At 44.3% G+C, this 16,784-nt stretch overlaps 1 protein-coding gene across 2 annotated transcripts in view; it reads left to right on the top strand.

Moving 5' to 3' along the window:
• The first annotated feature begins 710 nt into the window (after nt 1-710).
• LOC137379052 (Golgi apparatus protein 1-like) overlaps nt 711-16,784 on the top strand; it is a 149,236-nt gene continuing 133,162 nt past the window's right edge. For both annotated transcript variants that reach the window (XM_068049664.1, XM_068049663.1), the window contains exon 1: nt 711-1,163. In XM_068049664.1, the coding sequence (XP_067905765.1) occupies nt 747-1,163 (417 nt within the window). In that variant the 5' untranslated portion in view covers nt 711-746. The remainder of the gene's footprint in view (nt 1,164-16,784) is intronic.

The raw sequence follows: 16,784 nt of genomic DNA, 5'->3' as shown, positions 1-16,784 counted from the left end.
CAGAGGCTAACTTCTTGCAAGTGACATGTTACTACTCAACCTACCAATGTATGAAGGAGACAACCATTCAGTTACCAGTAATGGAACTAAACAGTCATATATTGTAATTTTTCAATAATTACAAGATATTTAGCTTTTAAAATTAACAATTTTGGCATTACAGTCTCTTAATTAAAAGCAGCTTAATTTAAATTGTCTGATAGTTCAAATTGTCATTTAGCAAATGTTATTTATGTTTAATTCAAATTATTGGATAATTAATCTTTTAGGACAAAATTATCATATATAACTATTTACTCGGAGAATGGTGAGAGTGTGGAACCCGCTACTGCAGGTGAATGGGATAGGCGCATTTAAGCGGAATCTAGTAAGTATAGTTGGGCCAAATGGCCTGCTTCTGTCCTGTAGACTGGAAAGCACACGAAGGAGAAAGGAATAGACGGATATGCTGATAGTGTGAGATGAGGCGGCTCGTCTGGAGCATAAGCATCAGCACAAGTCCGTTGGGCTGAATGGCCTGTTTCTGGGTCTGGGCTGTAAATTCCATGGAATCCTTACAACCCGAAATTCTCATACCGGGCTGGTTGAAGTTGGCTGCAGCAAAAAAAACAATGGCCAAGAGGGTGGGGGCGGGTGCGGGTGCGAAACGTATGACGTCAGGATCGACGTGAAAACGTTGCGTGCGTGTTTACGTCACCGGGTCGCACGTTATAAAAAAGCGGAGCGGCTGCGGCTGCTACTACAAGATGGCGGCGTGTGGACGTGGGAGTTTAGTGGCGGTAGCTTGGGACACGCGATGGTTGCGGGCCTCGCATTGTCTGCTTCTGGCGGCGGCCCTCTCTTTACTCTTCCCCGGTCTTTGCGTTGCAGAACAGCCAGCAGAACATCGTGTTCGGGATGCGAGCGTCTTGAGTCACCGAAACCAGCCGCTGGAGGTAGACGCAGGCCCCCAGGGCCAGGGCCAGCCTCAGTTGCCGCCCCAGGCCCACCCGGCTCAGGTTCAGTTCCAACACCGTCCTCAGTTCCAGGGTCAAGCCTCGCGGAAGAATATCTGGCGGATCTCGGAGGAGCCGATGTGTCACGAAGACGTGGCTCGGCTCTGCCCCAAACACACCTGGCAGAACAACTTCGCGGTGCTCGAATGTCTGCAGGACGTGCGGGAGGTAAGCGGCGCCCTCGGGGAGGATTGGGTTGGGTACTGGAGTGGAGTGAGTATCGCACCTGGGGTTTTGAGGTGGGGGGAGGTGAAGGCATTCACCGGCTGTTGATCCTCGCTTCTGAGTGGGCAGAATGGTGGAGTGGCCTCGCTGACAGGCACTGCTGCTGAGTGGGTACTGAAGTATCAGATCGGCTGTTGATCACTGGCAGACATTTAGGCTGTCATGAATGGGGTGGGGGAATTGGCTGTCCGTTGATTACCTCCAAAGTGGGCAGTGGACATTGAGTCCTGAGTGAATAGTTGTGATGGGAGGGGTTTACCCTACATTGTGAAGAGTATGAAGCATATTAGCTGCAAGTCAAATGGTCTCCGCAAAACTTGACTTTTTAACCTGTATTTCTTTGTCCTGTTTTTGCAGTTTAAAGTAAAATTTCGCGTGTAACTGGGGCCCCTGGCTGGGGAGACCGGACAAATTGAATTCAACTGCTCAGCCCAAGCATTCCAATTGGTAATATCTTGTGGCAGTGCTCACTAGTATGGTGTAACCTTTGGCACTCAATAGAGGATCGAGTTATTTTTTAAGTAATTCTTTTCAAGTAATTCTGCACCGGAAATTGAGGTTGAAACTCTCTAGGTTAGTTGAGGTATATTTCCAGGACTATCCAATATGCTATCTAGTATTGGTCACCTTGTATGCAGAGGGCACCTTGTATAGATTCAAGTCTGCAAGTGTCAACTTTTCAACATTTTTTTGTTTGACTCTGTTGCATGCTGTAGGAAATGCAGGCACAGTTCATTTCAAAACTATTGATTTAATTCTGGTTTGACCCAGAATTAGTTCAATGCTGCTACATCTCCCACTAGTTTTTCAAAATGATCTAGCTATGGTGGCATTAGGATGTGGGAGAATAATGTGCTGCTTCCCATGTTGAGATTTGAAATGCTTGTTATGTATTTGTCAGAGCTTTGACCATTATCTAATAGATACTTTGTTTGACAGAATGTTAAACACTAGCTGAATAGAACCTTTGTTAATATAATGAAAATAATGACAATGCCTTGCAAATGATATTTGACATGGCAATTGAGCTGGAGAAGTGTTGGCACTGGTTTAGAATTAGTACAGATAAATCTGTCTGGAAGGAGACTTGTCATCTGCTGCCCCTGGTAAAGCATAGAGTAATTAGAACATTACAGCGCAGTACAGGCCCTTCGGCCCTCGATGTTGCGCCGACCTGTGAAACCATCTGACCTACACTATTCCATTTTCATCCATATGTCTATCCAATGCTCCCTCTATCAGAAAAAAATAAAGGTTTTTTAACCGAGCCAAAAAGGAAGGAACTGGATGGAATTTCGCAATAATTGATTTTGAAGTGTAGACAACTCTACAAAGTTTCCCATTCTAATGGAGCTGTTTGTGGGGGAAACATCTGTACAATGGTCTCTGTTTAATTGTGGGACTAGGGCAAAACCTGCATTGCTTGTAAGCTACCATTAGCTGGCCTCTTAAAATGAGCTGTAGTTGCTGGTAGCTGCAGGTTTTGCTTGTATCTTACAGTATGCCTATAAATTTTACACACTTGCATATAATTCAGCGACTTGTTTGCATTTTAGTGTGCACCAATCTGGCCAATGCTGAATACTTTGTGGCTTAGCTGTTCTACTGAAATACAATTAACAGTATAATAAACCAGTCAGAAAGGCCACACTGCGTATATCTTTAGGCACAGTTACGTTAGGAGGAGTGTGATGCTCCTGTTGCTGCCGGTGCACTGTATACAAATGAATTCCACCTTCTGCAGTGCCTGGGTCCATTTTATTTTGTAGTTCCTCTGCATGGAAGTTGGAACCACAATAAGCGAAGGGTCTTTCTGTTGACCCTTTGGATTGCACATGCAAGTAATAAACAAGGAGTGAAATATTAGAAGTCGTAGCACTCCACACAAATTCTAGTCTTAAACATTACTACCAAGGGATTCCAGCATCTGGAGTTCAGCTTTATACTTGTGCTGTTTTATGATAGTTGCAGGCTTTATTCTGAGATTTGGATTCTCTCTATCCCAAGAGTTAGTCTGTAAGTGATGACTCTGACTCTGTTTTGATGTTGAATCTGCAAATGTTAAAATCCAGTGATTGCATTGTAGGGTTTTTGACCTAATTGCCCAGCTTTAAATATTCTTAAGTGCCAGAAACTCATAACTCTCATGCCAATAGACAATGAGAGTCTACAATAGTTGGACGGAAGAACTAGTTTAGTAATAGGCTATCAGAGCAGGTAGAATCCAGAGGTCTCTGTCTCCTACATGCTGGACTTAAGTGAAGACTGGGTGGTGCCTCCTAAATCAGACCAGCGGCCCTGTGGAAAGCTGGTTTCCCATGTAAGTTAACAGTGATCTGTCATCCCAGTCCAGGTTAGAATTGCTTACTGCAGCAGTGTAGTCACTTAAAAGATCAGTGATGCATTGTTAAGAGTTTTGAATTGAACACTTCTTTTAATGAAGTTTGAGCTGCAGCTGTCAGTTTTCTTTCCTTTGCTGCATACTAATTGTACAACTGTACAGATAGTATTGCTGATTTTGGCTGTACACCTAGTTCTGTAATTGGTTCCCACATGGAATATTGGCTCCTTATTTCTATTAAGTGGAAGGACCACAGTTGCTGCAGGTAGACCTCCTATTTCTGAACGTTTGTGCTGTAAATGAAGGGTCGCATGTGCGCTTGGTTAGTCAATTGATCTTGAATGGCTGGATCTGGACCTCAGTTTCTATTCTATGAGGGCAGGGTGCACATGAGAAAGGATGCCAGAGTTCTGATGAAGTGCAAAAATTGCTGCTGCTTGTCCATTTTTTCCTGTTGCCCCTCACTACCTGGCTGCTGTCTCCTGAAAGCATTGACTGCTTGCTCAGCCAGTGTGGCACTGGCCCACTTTTGTTATCTACCTCAAATGGCTGCTGTTCATATTATACACTTGGCTGTGTCAGCTATTTGGTGCTGGGCATCACAGTTAAACCCAGTGCTGTCCTCTTCTAACTACTACTACTGGCATCTTCGCATGAGGGTTAATGACCAGGAACCTGAGCTGCTTTTGCATCCTTTAATCTAGGGATGCTATGTGGCTTTGCAGTTGATTTTGATTTCAGTTTACAGATGGTCAAATTCTGGCCTTTGTGTAAACACAGTGCAAGGTTTTCTTGTATGCACTAGTGGAATAACCTATCAGATTGAGGAGGCCTGCGTGACAAACCACTAAAGAAGTGGTGCAGACATTTCAAAAATAATCCAGACAAAAGCAAGTTAATAGTGATACTATGGGTGGGGGGGGCAGTGTTTGGAAGGGGAATGGTCTGTCATTTCGTCAGAGGATGTGACTGCTCCTAAATAGCTACTCTCAATAGTTGCTACATCATAAATATAAAACCACTCCAATTGTTTCTTTCTGGTTTTCTGTAATATTGTGCTTCATTGTTTTGCCCTGTAAACCCATGTGTTTAACCATTTATTATGTCTTTTGCCTGTTCCAATCCAATTCCCTACATGCTGTCACCTATTTTGTTCCAATTTCATGGCTTAATGTTCCAGATTTAAAGTGTATCCTGTAACAGATAGTTGACCTCAGCTGTTTTCAAATTACACTCAATGTCACTTTTGAAGATCCTTCCCTTTTTCAATCTGATTCCTTTAATGAGACTCGAAGGAATGAAGAATGGAGTGAAACAGGGTTGTGTCCTAGCCCCCACTCTGTTTGGCATCATTTTCTCCATGCTCCTGACCTTTACCTTCCCTGCACATATGAAAGGTATCTACTTGCACCTTGGGTCAGATGGCAAGCTTTACAATCTATCAAGGCTGAAAGCAAAGACAAAAACACATCATGTCCTGATCAGAGAACTCCTCTAAACTGATGATTCTGTGCTAATCGCTCACATGGAAACTCAGCTACAAAGACTTATGGGTTGTCTCTCCCATGCCTGTAACTTGTTCTCCTTGACTGTTTCTTTCTTTTGGGCCTCCTTATCTCGAGAGACAATGGATACGCGCCTGGAGGTGGTCAGTGGTTTGTGAAGCAGCGCCTGGAGTGGCTATAAAGGCCAATTCTCCTTGACTGTAAGCAACAAGAAAATGGTGGTCATGGGACAAGTTGTTGCATCTCTGCCCCTGATCACACTAAATAACACTCCACTGGAAGTGGTTAGCAAATTTTGCTACCTTCGGTCCATGGTGACAGACAATCTGTTCCTTGATGCAGAGGTCAATAGGGAAAGCAACAACCACCATTGGCCGACTTGCAAAACATGCATGAGATAACACCAGGATGGGAGATGGTCGCATACCTAAGGAGGGAGCTGGGGCCAGATGACCAATGGGGCACCCAAAGCTCTGCTTCAAGAATGCTTGCTCGTGTGACATGTAGGCCTGTGGACTGGTGTGCACTACCGTAATGACCAGTTGCTACAACAGCTTGGTAACAGGCCCCAGTGTCAAACAATAACTCACTGCATCACTTGGCAGCTTCACTTGTGGCAGAACCTGACTCTCGAGGATTGGGCTTCACAGCCATCAGCCAAGGTGCATCAAGAGAAGACACCATAAAACTGGATTTTTTGCTGTGTCCATCTTTCATAGATGGAAGGGTGCCAGTCCCCTTGCTGTTCCCTGACTGCTTTAATTGTTGCTGTTGGTACCTTACTCAAGTGGTCGTTCTTTGTGTGTGAGCTAACACAATGTGCGGTGATATACTACTCAGCTGGATGGGGGCAGGGAGCCCCACAGCTGAACACTATGTTGACAACAGATGTACATACAAACAAGCATTTGTCCAGGAGGGTAATGAATTTCCTCCTTCCCAGTTCAGAATAGCTGCACCCTCCCCACCCCAAGAACCTTCATTTCTTAATTAAAAGCAAAATACTGCGGATGCTGGAAATCTGAAATAAAAACAAGAAATGCTGGAACCACTCAGCAGATCTGGCAGCATCTGTGGAAAGAAAAGCAGAGTTAACGTTTCGGGTTAGTGACCCTCCTTCATTTCTTGGTGGAGTCCAGGGATGCAAACCAGGAGCTTTGATCCATTCTGTACAACCTATTCACTAATGCGTTCTGGTTTATCAGTTAAAAGAGTGTTTGGCCAATTTGTTGCGAGTTTAAAGTAAATCTGAAGATGGTGCCACCGTGTTCTCTTCAAGGTGCTGCAGGAAAGCTGTTTTATTCTCGAGTTAGCTGAATTCATAAATAAAATAACTTTTCATCAGGACCTGAAATATTCCTGAATTTGTCTGTCAGGAGCTGGGATTTTTCAGGTTTTGGTTTTAGTGGAAGCTGGTGTTTCAGATTTGAGTTTTAGGCTGCTTGATGTCTCATCCTCTGTTATAATTCCTTGGATTCTCATAACATTTCTGTTATACTAGCTGCATTGACTTGTATATGCTAACTGTTCATGAACTGTAACTGCTTGATATTTTGTCAGATTAGCAGAAATAGCACAGAAATATGTCTCAATTTATATTCTTTCCAGGGTTTTCTGATTTACAGGCAGTGTCTGTGGAAATAAGTCCAAGCTTTGAGCTCATGCTCATTTTTTTAACAAGTGTCTTAGTGTTCTTTCCACAGATATTGGATGATCTGTATGTATGTTTCCAGTTTTATTTTTCCAGAATTTGCATGTTTCTCCACCCCGAATACATTACATTCAGTGAAGGTTTGGCCCCACCACGCTGTGTGCAAATGCAGTGCTCTGTTTTTAAAACAACATCTAGATTATTTACACTGGCACAAATTACGGTACTTCAGTAAAGGATTGCCACCCTGTGATCGATCTAGCGGTTGTGTATACTTTGTTTTTATAATGTTAGGAGCTCAGTGACAACTGCTGACGCTGACCGAAATTAGGCAGGCCAGCACTGATGCTTGTCTGATTAATAACTTGGTACATTAATATCAACCTCTGAATCCACAGCAGTTCAACAGTTCTTAAACGTTGGGGGATCCTCATTCACTGAGTCAAATAGTATGATGTTTGCAGTCTCTGAGAGGAATTTATCCTTGAACAGCTCAGTTTGTTGAGTACATGGATGTTCAACAATTTGACCCAGAATCTTGTGACTTCCTTTCCTATAGCATGTAGTTAGTGGAACAGAAGACCTTGGCAAACACCACTCTTCCAAATCTAATTGGCCCATTTGTAGTGCAGTCACCTCTGTCACAGTAAAAGTGTTTGAACAACCATTGAAGGTTTCAGCTCATCAGGACTGACCCTTTGGATCAGGTATTAAACCAAGGTCCTGTCTGCTCAGGCAGCATTATCTGAAGAACAGTGTATTCTTCAGTCTTTATTGCACCAAAAACTGGGTGATCATTGTTATTTGTGGAATGTCACTGGTGACATTGGCTTCTCAGCGTAGATATCAGCCCCTCAAAGTAATTTAATTGCATTATGTGTTGAGATGTTTCACTGTGATTAGCTGTTTTATTGATATTAAATCTATGTTGTTTCGTTCAAAATTGGCTGCTTTTCTTTCCACAACTCCCACCCCACCCCCAGCACCCAAAAACAAAATTGCATTGCATTCTGTCGCAGTCCCAAAAATGCTAACACTTTTTGGCCTGTGCTACAATCTAAATTCTTTGAATTAAATGGTTTTCACTTTTGGGATATGATTTGCGTAGGGCAGACCTTGGATTTTCACTTTATCCCCATTTTGCCCACTCCAATTTGCAATTTACTGTCTGGAATAACTGATTAATACTACTGCCTGTGCGGAGTTTGCAAGTTCTCCCTGTGACTGTGTGGGTTTTCGCTGGGTGCTCTGGTTTCCTCCCACAGCTAAAGACTTGAAGGTTGATTGGTAAATTGGCCATTGTAAATTTCTCCTAGTGTAGGTAGGGGATATGGGATTACTGCAGGGTTAGTATAAACGGGTGGTTGTTGGTCGGCACAGACTTGGTGGGCCGAAGGGCCTGTTTCAGTGCTGTATATCTAAATAAATTAATTAATAAAGTAGTGCAGCGATTCAAGAGCTATTGAGGGATTTATTTTTTAAAAACCTCCAAACATACAGTTTGATGTACCCACTTCAGGTAACTTGATTTTAGATTAGTTTGTTACAAATAACCTGTAGAAGTGAAAGTACTTTGGGCTTGGGCATGACTTCAGAAAGTGATAGATGTGCAGGTTACCAGACTCTTTGCATCTCTCTTCCTACATGTTGCAATTTTTCCCTGAGGCATGTTTGCCTTCAGCATTTTACAATTTATGCAAATTCGCAGTGAGCAAGCATACTTTGGGGTGTTCTTAGTGCAGGTGAGCCTGTGTCAGGAATGCCAAATGCAACAAAACGAGAAGGAAAGTCGTAATTCTGTTGATTTAATGCTAACTGTGCTAAAGCTAATGGTTCCCATCAGCTGCTTGTATGGTAGGCCAGGAGAGAATAGCCTAGGGATCCACAGCATTGACTCTGGACCCCATGAAGTCTCATGACATCTGGTCAAACATTGGCAAGGAAACCTCCAGCTGATTACTTCCAACAGCTCTCCCATAGTTGATGCATTGGTGCTTCTCCATATTAAACACCACTTGGAAGCAACACTGACAGTGTATTCTGGGTGGAGAACTTCAATGTCCTTCACTAAGTGGCTCAGTAGCACAAATGCTGGCCAAGCTGGCTGAGTCCTGAATGACTTATCGGCCAAACTGGGCCTGTGGCAGGTGGTGAGAGAACCTACAAGAGGGAAAAACCTTCTTGACCTTACATCTACAACAGGTAGATTCGAGAGAGTATCTGTCCATGACATTATTGGTAGGAGTGACCACTGCACAGTCCTTGAGACCAATTCCCATCTTCACACTGAGATGCCCTCCATCGTGTTGTGTGGCACTACCACTGTGCTAAATAGGATAGACTCAACAGATCTAGCAGCCCCAAACTGGACATCCATGAGGCTGTGTGTGCCATCATCGGCAGCAGAATTGTATTCAACCACAATCTTTATTTCATGGCCTGGCATATCCCTCGCTCTAACACTGCCATCAAGCCGGGGGACCAACCCTGGTTCAGTGAGGCATGTAGGAGAGCATACCAGGAGCAGCACCAGGCATACCTAAAAATCATGTGCCAACCTGGTGAAGCTGCAACATGGGACTATAATGCATGCTAAACAGTGGCAGCAGCATGCTGCAGACAGTTAAGTAATCCCACAACTAACGGATCAAATCAAAGCTCTGCAGTCCTGCCACATTCAGTCGTGAATGGTAGTGGACAATTAAGCAGTAAATGAGAGGAGGAGACTCAACAAACATGCCCATCTTCATTGATGGCGGAGCCCAGCACATCAGTGCAAAAAACAAAGCTGAAGCATTTGCAGCCATCCTCAGCCAGAAGTGCTGAATGGCTGATCCATCCTGGCGGCTTCCTGAGGTCCCCAGCATCACAGATGCCAGTCTTTAACCAACTTGATTCGGCCCAAGTGATAGCAAGAAAGGGCTGAAGGCACTGGATACAGTAAAAACTATGGGCGTTGACAAATTCTGACTGGAGTACTGAAGACTTGGGCTTCAGAAACAGCTGGGCATCTAGCCAAGTTGTTGCAGAACAGCTACAGCACTGGCATCTACCTGACAATATGGAAAATTGCCCAGGTATGTCCTGCCCACAAAAAGCAGGACAAATGGAATGCAGTCAGTTACCATCAGTCTACTCTTGATCATCAGCAAAGTGATGGAAGGTTGTGTGGACAGTGCTATCAAGCTGCACTGACTCAGCAACAACCTGGTCGCCATTGCTCAGTTTGGGTTCTGCCAGGGCCGCTCAGCGACAAACCTCATTGCAGCTTTGGTCCAACTATGAACAAAAGAGCTGAATTCCGGAAGTGAAGTGAAGTGACTGAACTTGACATCAAGGCAGAATTTGACTAAGTGTGGCGTCAAGGAGCTCCAGCAAAATTGAAGTCAATGGAAATCATTGGAGAACTCTCCACTGGTTGAACTTATACCTAGCACAAAGGAAGATGGTTGTGGTTGTTGGAGGCCCTAGGACATCGCTGCAGGTGTTTTGGAAGCCGAACTGCAAGGGAGGGGGGAGAAAAACCTGGCCATTTTGTTCCAGAAGACGGTCACATCTCTTTAAAACAGGGGTCATCTGTTTTGGTCAGCACTGAGGGACAGGCAGATGTGACAGTGAGTGAGGCAAGTAAAGGGGCTGAGCAGACAGTAGTGGAGGTGCCTCGGACTTTGCAATTGTTAGACAGGTTTGAGGTGCTTTCAACCTGTGAACGAAAGTGAGGTCTGCAAGGTGGATGAGCAGACTGGCCATGGCACTGTGGTACAGGAAGTCATTCAAGTGGTGGGGGGGAGGAGCACAAAGGAATGTAGTGATAGTAGGGGATAGTATAGTGAGGGAGATGGACACTTCTGTGCAGCCAAGAGCGAGAGTCCAGAAAAGTGTTGCCTGCCTGGTGCCAGGGTTCGGGACATTTGCTCAGGGCTGGACAGAACTTGGAGTGGGAGGAGGGGGATCCAGTTGTCATGGTCCATGTCGGCCCCAACGACATAGGTAGGACTAGGAAAGAGGTTCGGCTAAGACCGTATGAGGAGCTAAGCACCAGATTGAAGAACAGAACCTCAAGGGTAATAATTTCTAGATTATGCCTTCTTGACTACCTTATCAACCTGTGTTGCCACTTTCAGTGCTCTGTGGACCTGTATGCCCAGATTTCTCTGCCTGTCAATACTCCTAAGGGTTCTGCCATTTACTGTATACTTCCCACCTGCATTGGACCTTCCAAAATGCATTACCTTACATTTGTCCGGATTAAACTCCATCTGCCATTTCTCCGCCCAAGTCTCCAAAAGAACTATATCCTGCTGTATCCTCTGACAATCCTCATCACTATCCGCAACTCCACCAACCTTTGTGTCGTCCGCAAACTTACTAATCAGACCAGCTACATTTTCCTCCAAATCATTTATATATACTACAAATAGAAAAGGTCCCAGCACTGATCCCTGCGGAACATCACTAGTCACATCCCTCCATTCAGAAAAGCACCCTTCCACTGCTACCCTCTGTCTTCTATGACAGAGCCAGTTCTGTATCCATCTTGCCAGCTCACCTCTGATCCCATGTGACTTCACCTTTTGTACCAGTCTTCCATGAGGGACCTTGTCAAAGGCTTTACTGAAGTCCATATAGATAACATCCACTGCCCTTCCTTCATCAATCTTCTTCGTCACTTCCTCAAAAAACTCAATCAAGTTAGTGAGACACGACCTCCCCTTCATAAAACCATGCTGCCTCTCGCTAATAAGTTCGTTTGTTTCCAAATGGGTGTAAATCCTGTCCCGAAGAATCTTCTCTAATAATTTCCCTACCACCGGCCTATAATTTCCTGGATTATGTTTTTATTTTTTTTTTATTATCCTTGCTACCCTTCTTAAACAAAGGAACAAAATTGGCTATTCTCCAGTCCTCTGGGACCTCACCTGTAGCCAATGAGGATGCAAAGATTTCTGTCAAGGCCCCAGCAATTTCTTCCCTTGCCTCCCTCAGTATTCTGGGGTAGATCCCATCAGGCCCTGGGGACTGATCTACCTTAATGCTTTGAAAGACACCCAAAACCACCTCCTTTTTGATAATGAGATGACTGAGACTATCTACACTCCCTTCCCTAGGCTCATCATCCACCAAGTCCTTCTCTTTGGTGAATACTGATGCAAAGTGCTCATTTAGTACCTCGCCCACTTCCTCTGGCTCCACACGTAGATTCCCTTCTCTGTCCTTGAGTGGGCCAACCCTTTCCCTAGTTACCCTCTTTCTCTTTATATATGTTTAAAAAGTCTTGGGATTTTCCTTAATCCTGTTTGCCAATGACTTTTCATGACCCCTTTTAGCCCTCCTAACTCCTTGCTTAAGTTCCTTCCTACTGTCTTTATATTCCTCAAGTGAATTGAATACATGGCTCCAGTACTGGGGAAAATGGGGCTGTACCGTTGGGATGGTCTGCACCTGAACTCTGCTGGGACCAGTGTTCTAGCAAACTGTATAACGAGGGAAGTAGAGAGGACTTTAAACTAAACAAGGGGGATGAGGGGATCATGCCTGGGTAGACTTAGCAAATGAAGGGATAGAGTCCAGGCTGGAGAGCAGGACAGTAATATGGGAAACGAAGGTCAGAGAATGGCAGGAAGGGACAGAGGGAAAAAAAACTAATTAAACACCAACAGTCCAGACTAGATGTTACAAAGATCACAAAAACAAAATGAAAGGCTCTGTCTGAATGCACGTAGCATTTATAACAAAGTAGACAAATTGATAGTGCACATTGAAGTAAATAAATATCATCTGATAGCCATTACGGAGACATGGCTGCAGATGACCAGGATTGGGTATATGATCACGAAGAATAGGAAGCTAGGTAAAGGTGGACAGATAGAAAACTGGTAACTATAGACAAGTTAGCTAAGGAAGCTATAGCTGGGCACTTAAAAAAACTCAATGTAATCTGGAATAGTCAGCATGGCTTTGTGAAAGGGAGATCATGTTTAACCAATTTGTTGGAGCTCTTTGAAGGAGTGATGTGTGCTGTTGATAAAGGGGAGCCCGTTGGCATACTGTACTTGGATTTCTGGAAGGCATTTAACAAGGTGCCACATAAAAGGTTATTGCACAAAGTAGGAGCTCATGGTATAGTGGGGAACCTATTAGCATGGATAGAAAATTGGCTGTCTGTCAGAAAACAGAGTATGCATAAATGGGTCATAGTCGTAGAGTCATAGAGTTTTACAGCACAGAAACAGTCCCTTCGGCCCAACACGCCTGTGTCAACCATCAAGCACCCATCCAAAATGAATCCCACTTCCCTGCACTTGGCACGTAGCCTTGTATGTTATGACGTTCCATGTGCTCATTTAAATACTAAATGTCGGGAGTGTCCCTGCCTCAATGACCCCTTCAGGCAGTGTGTTCCAGATTCCAACCACCCTCTGGGTGAAAAAAATTTTCCTCAACTCCCCTCTAAATCTCCTGCCCCTTACCTTAAATCTATGTCCCCTAGTTATTGATCTCTCCACTAAAGGAAAAATATCTATCTATCTATCTATGCCCCTCATAATTTCGTATACATCGATCAGGTCCCCCCCCCCTCAGCCTTCTCCGCTCCAAGGAAAACAACCCAGCCTATCCAGTCTCTCTTAACTGAAATGCTCCAGCCAGGCAGCATCCTGGTGAATCTCCTCTGCACCCTCTCCATTTCAATCACATCCTTCCTATAGTCTGGTGACCAGAACTGTACACAGTACTCCAGCTGTGGCCTAACCAGTGTTTTATACAGCTCCATCATAACCTCCCTGCTCTTATATTCTATGCCTCAGCTAATAAAGGCAAGTATCCCGTATGCCTTCCTAATCACCTTATCTACCTGTGCTGCTGCCTTCAATGTTCTATGGACAAGTACACCAAGGTCCTTCTGACCCTCTGTACTCCCTAGGGTCCTACCATCCATTGTATATTCTCTTGCCTTGTTAGTCCTCCCAAAGTGCATCACCTCACACTTCTCAGGATTAAAATCCATTTGCCACAGCTCCGCCCATCTATATTGTCCCCTAATCTAAGGCCTTCCTCCTCACTATTTACGACACCACCAATTTTCCTGTCATCTGCAAACTTACTGATCATACTGCTTCTATTCACGTCTAAATCATTAATGTATGCTACAAACAGTAAGGGTCCCATCACTGATCCTACGGTACACCACTGGGCACTAGCCTCCATTCGCAAAAACAATCCTCGACCATCACCCTCTGCCCCCTGCCACGAAGCCAATTTTGGATCCAATTTGCCAAATTACCCTCGATCTCATATTCTCTTACCTTCTTAACCAATCTCCCATGCGGGACCTTATCAAGAGCCTTACTGAGACCTTTTCGAATTGGCAGGATGTGACTAGTGAAGTCCCGCAGGGGTCTGTGCTGGAGCCTCAACGTTTTACAATTTATATCAGTGATGTAGATGAGGGGAGCAATGGCTTGGTAGCTAATTTTGCAGATGAAACAAAGATAGGTAGGAAAGTATGTTGTCAAAAGGACATAAGGAGGTTGCAGATCTATATACCTAGGTTGAGTGGGCAAAAATCTGGCAGATAATGTGGAAAAATGTGAAGTTGTTCATTTTGGCAGGAAGAATAAAAAAGCAGTATTTATATGGAGAGCAACTGCAGAACTCAGGGATCTAGGTGTTCTCGGGCATGATTCGCAGAAAGTTAGTATACAGGAACAGCAAGTAATAAAGAAGGCTAATAGAATGCTATCCTCTATTACAAGAGGAATAGAAAATAAAAGTAAGGATGTTATGCTTCAGTTAGACAGGGCATTGGTGAGACCACATCTCGAATACTGTGTGCAGTTTTGGTCTCGTTATTTAAGGAAGGATGTGAGTGCATTGGAGGCGGTTCAGAGGTTTACTAGATTGATACCTGGAATGCGTGGGTTGTCTTATAGGAAAGGTTGGACAGACTGGGCTTGTTTTCATTAGAGTTGCAGCTGTACAGAACCTTAGTTAGGCCACACTTAGAATATTGCGTGCAATTCTGGTCGCCACACTACCAGAAGGACGTGGAGGCTTTGGAGAGGGTACAGAGGAGGTTTACCAGGATGTTGCCTGGTCTGGAGGGCATTATCTATGAGGAGAGGTTGGAAAAACTCGGATTGTTTTCACTGGAACGACGGAGGTGGAGGGGCAACATGATAGAGGTTTACAAAGTTATGAGCGGCATAGACAGAGTGGATAGTCAGAAGCTTTTTCCCAGGGTGGAAGAGTCAGTTACTAGGGAACATAGGTTTAAGGTGCGAGGGGCAAAATTTAGAGGGGATGTGCGAGGCAAGTTTTTTTTTTTTTTACACAGAGGGTGGTGAGTGCCTGGAACTTGCTGCCAGGGGAGGTGGTGGAAGCAGATACGATAGCGACGTTTAAGAGACATCTTGACAAATACATGAATAGGAAGGGAATAGAGATATGGGCCCCGGAAGTGCAGAAGGTGTTGTTTTAGGCAGGCATCAAGATCGGCGCAGGCTTGGAGGGCCGAATGGCCTGTTCCTGTGCTGTACTGTTCTTTATTCTTTGAGTTTAGAAGAGTGAGGGGAGACTTGATTGAAGTATAGGAAGATCCTGAAAGTTCTTGACAAAGTGGATGTGGAAAGGATATTTCCTCTTGAGGGGGGAGTCCAGAACTAGGGGGCACTGTTTTGAAATTTGGGGTCACCCTTTTGGGACAGAGATGAGGAGAAATTTTTTTCTGAGGATTGTGTGACGATGGAACTCTGCCTCAGTAGGTGGTGGCGGCAGGGTCATTGAATTTTAAGACGGTGGGGGAGGGGGGAGGTGCGTTGATTGATTCCATTGCTGAACAAGAAACTGAGGTTATTGGGTAGATGGGAGCGTAGCATTTGAGACACAAACAGATCAGCCATGATCTTACTGAATGGCGGTGCAGGTGATGGCGGCCGAATGGCCTACTTCTGCTCCAAATTCGTATGTTCCTGAGGTTAGTGTCCTAGGCCCAACCATTTTCAGCTGCTGCATCATTGACGATACAAGTAACATCCCGGTGTTAGCTGTAAGTCAGGAAATGGAAGGGAGAGAGGAACTCAAGAAAATTACAACCACCAGGGAAGTGGTACTGAACAAATTATTGGAGCTGCTGGCTGACAAGTCCCCGGGTCCTGATGGACTTCATCCTAGGGTGTTAAAAGAAGTGGCTAGTGAGATGGTTGATGTGTTAGTTTTAATTTTCCAAAATTCCCTCTATTCTGGTATTTTCCGTTAAATTGGAAAATAGTGAATGTAACTCCTTTTATTCTAAAAGGGAGGGAGACAGAAAGCAGGAAACTACAGGCCAGTTAACCTAACATCTGTCTTAGGAAAAATATTGGAAGCTATTAAAGACGTTGTAGCAGGGCATTTAGAAAAATTCAAGGTAATCAGGCAGTGTCAATATGGTTTTGTGAAAGGGAAATCCTGTTTAACCAATTTATTGGAGTTCTTTGAGGGAGTTACAGGTGCTGTGGATAAAGGGGAACCGGTGGATGTATTGTACTTAGATTTCCATAAAGCATTTGATAAGGTGCCACATCAAAGGTTATTGCAGAAAATAAAAGCTCATGGTGCAGGAGGTAATGTATTGGCATGGATAGAAGATTGGTTAGCTAACAGGAATCTGAGTAGGCTTAAGTGGGTCATTTTCTGGTTGGCAAGATCTAATGAGTGGTGTGCCACAGATCTGTGCTGGGGCCTCAACTTTTTACCATTTCTATAAATGACTTAGATGAGGGGACCGAAGGTATGGTTGCTAAATTTGCTGATGACACAAAGATAGGTTGGAAAGTAACTTGTGAAGAAGGTATAAGGAGGCTACAAAGGGATATAGATAGGTTAAGTGAGTGGGCAAAGACCTGGCAAATGGAGTACAATGTGGGAAGGTGTGAAATTGTCCACTTTGGCAGTAAGAATAAAAAAGAAGCATATTCTCTAAATGGTGAGAGATTGCAGAGCTCTGAGATGCAGAGGGTTCAGGGTGTCCTAGTGCATGAATAAATGCTGGCCTTGCCCTCGATGCTCACATCCCAAGGATGAATTAA

The sequence above is a fragment of the Heterodontus francisci genome, chromosome 17 (assembly GCF_036365525.1).
Source record: "Heterodontus francisci isolate sHetFra1 chromosome 17, sHetFra1.hap1, whole genome shotgun sequence".
Classification (NCBI taxonomy): Eukaryota; Metazoa; Chordata; class Chondrichthyes; order Heterodontiformes; family Heterodontidae; genus Heterodontus; species Heterodontus francisci.
This window is presented reverse-complemented; position numbering and strand designations above follow the sequence as displayed.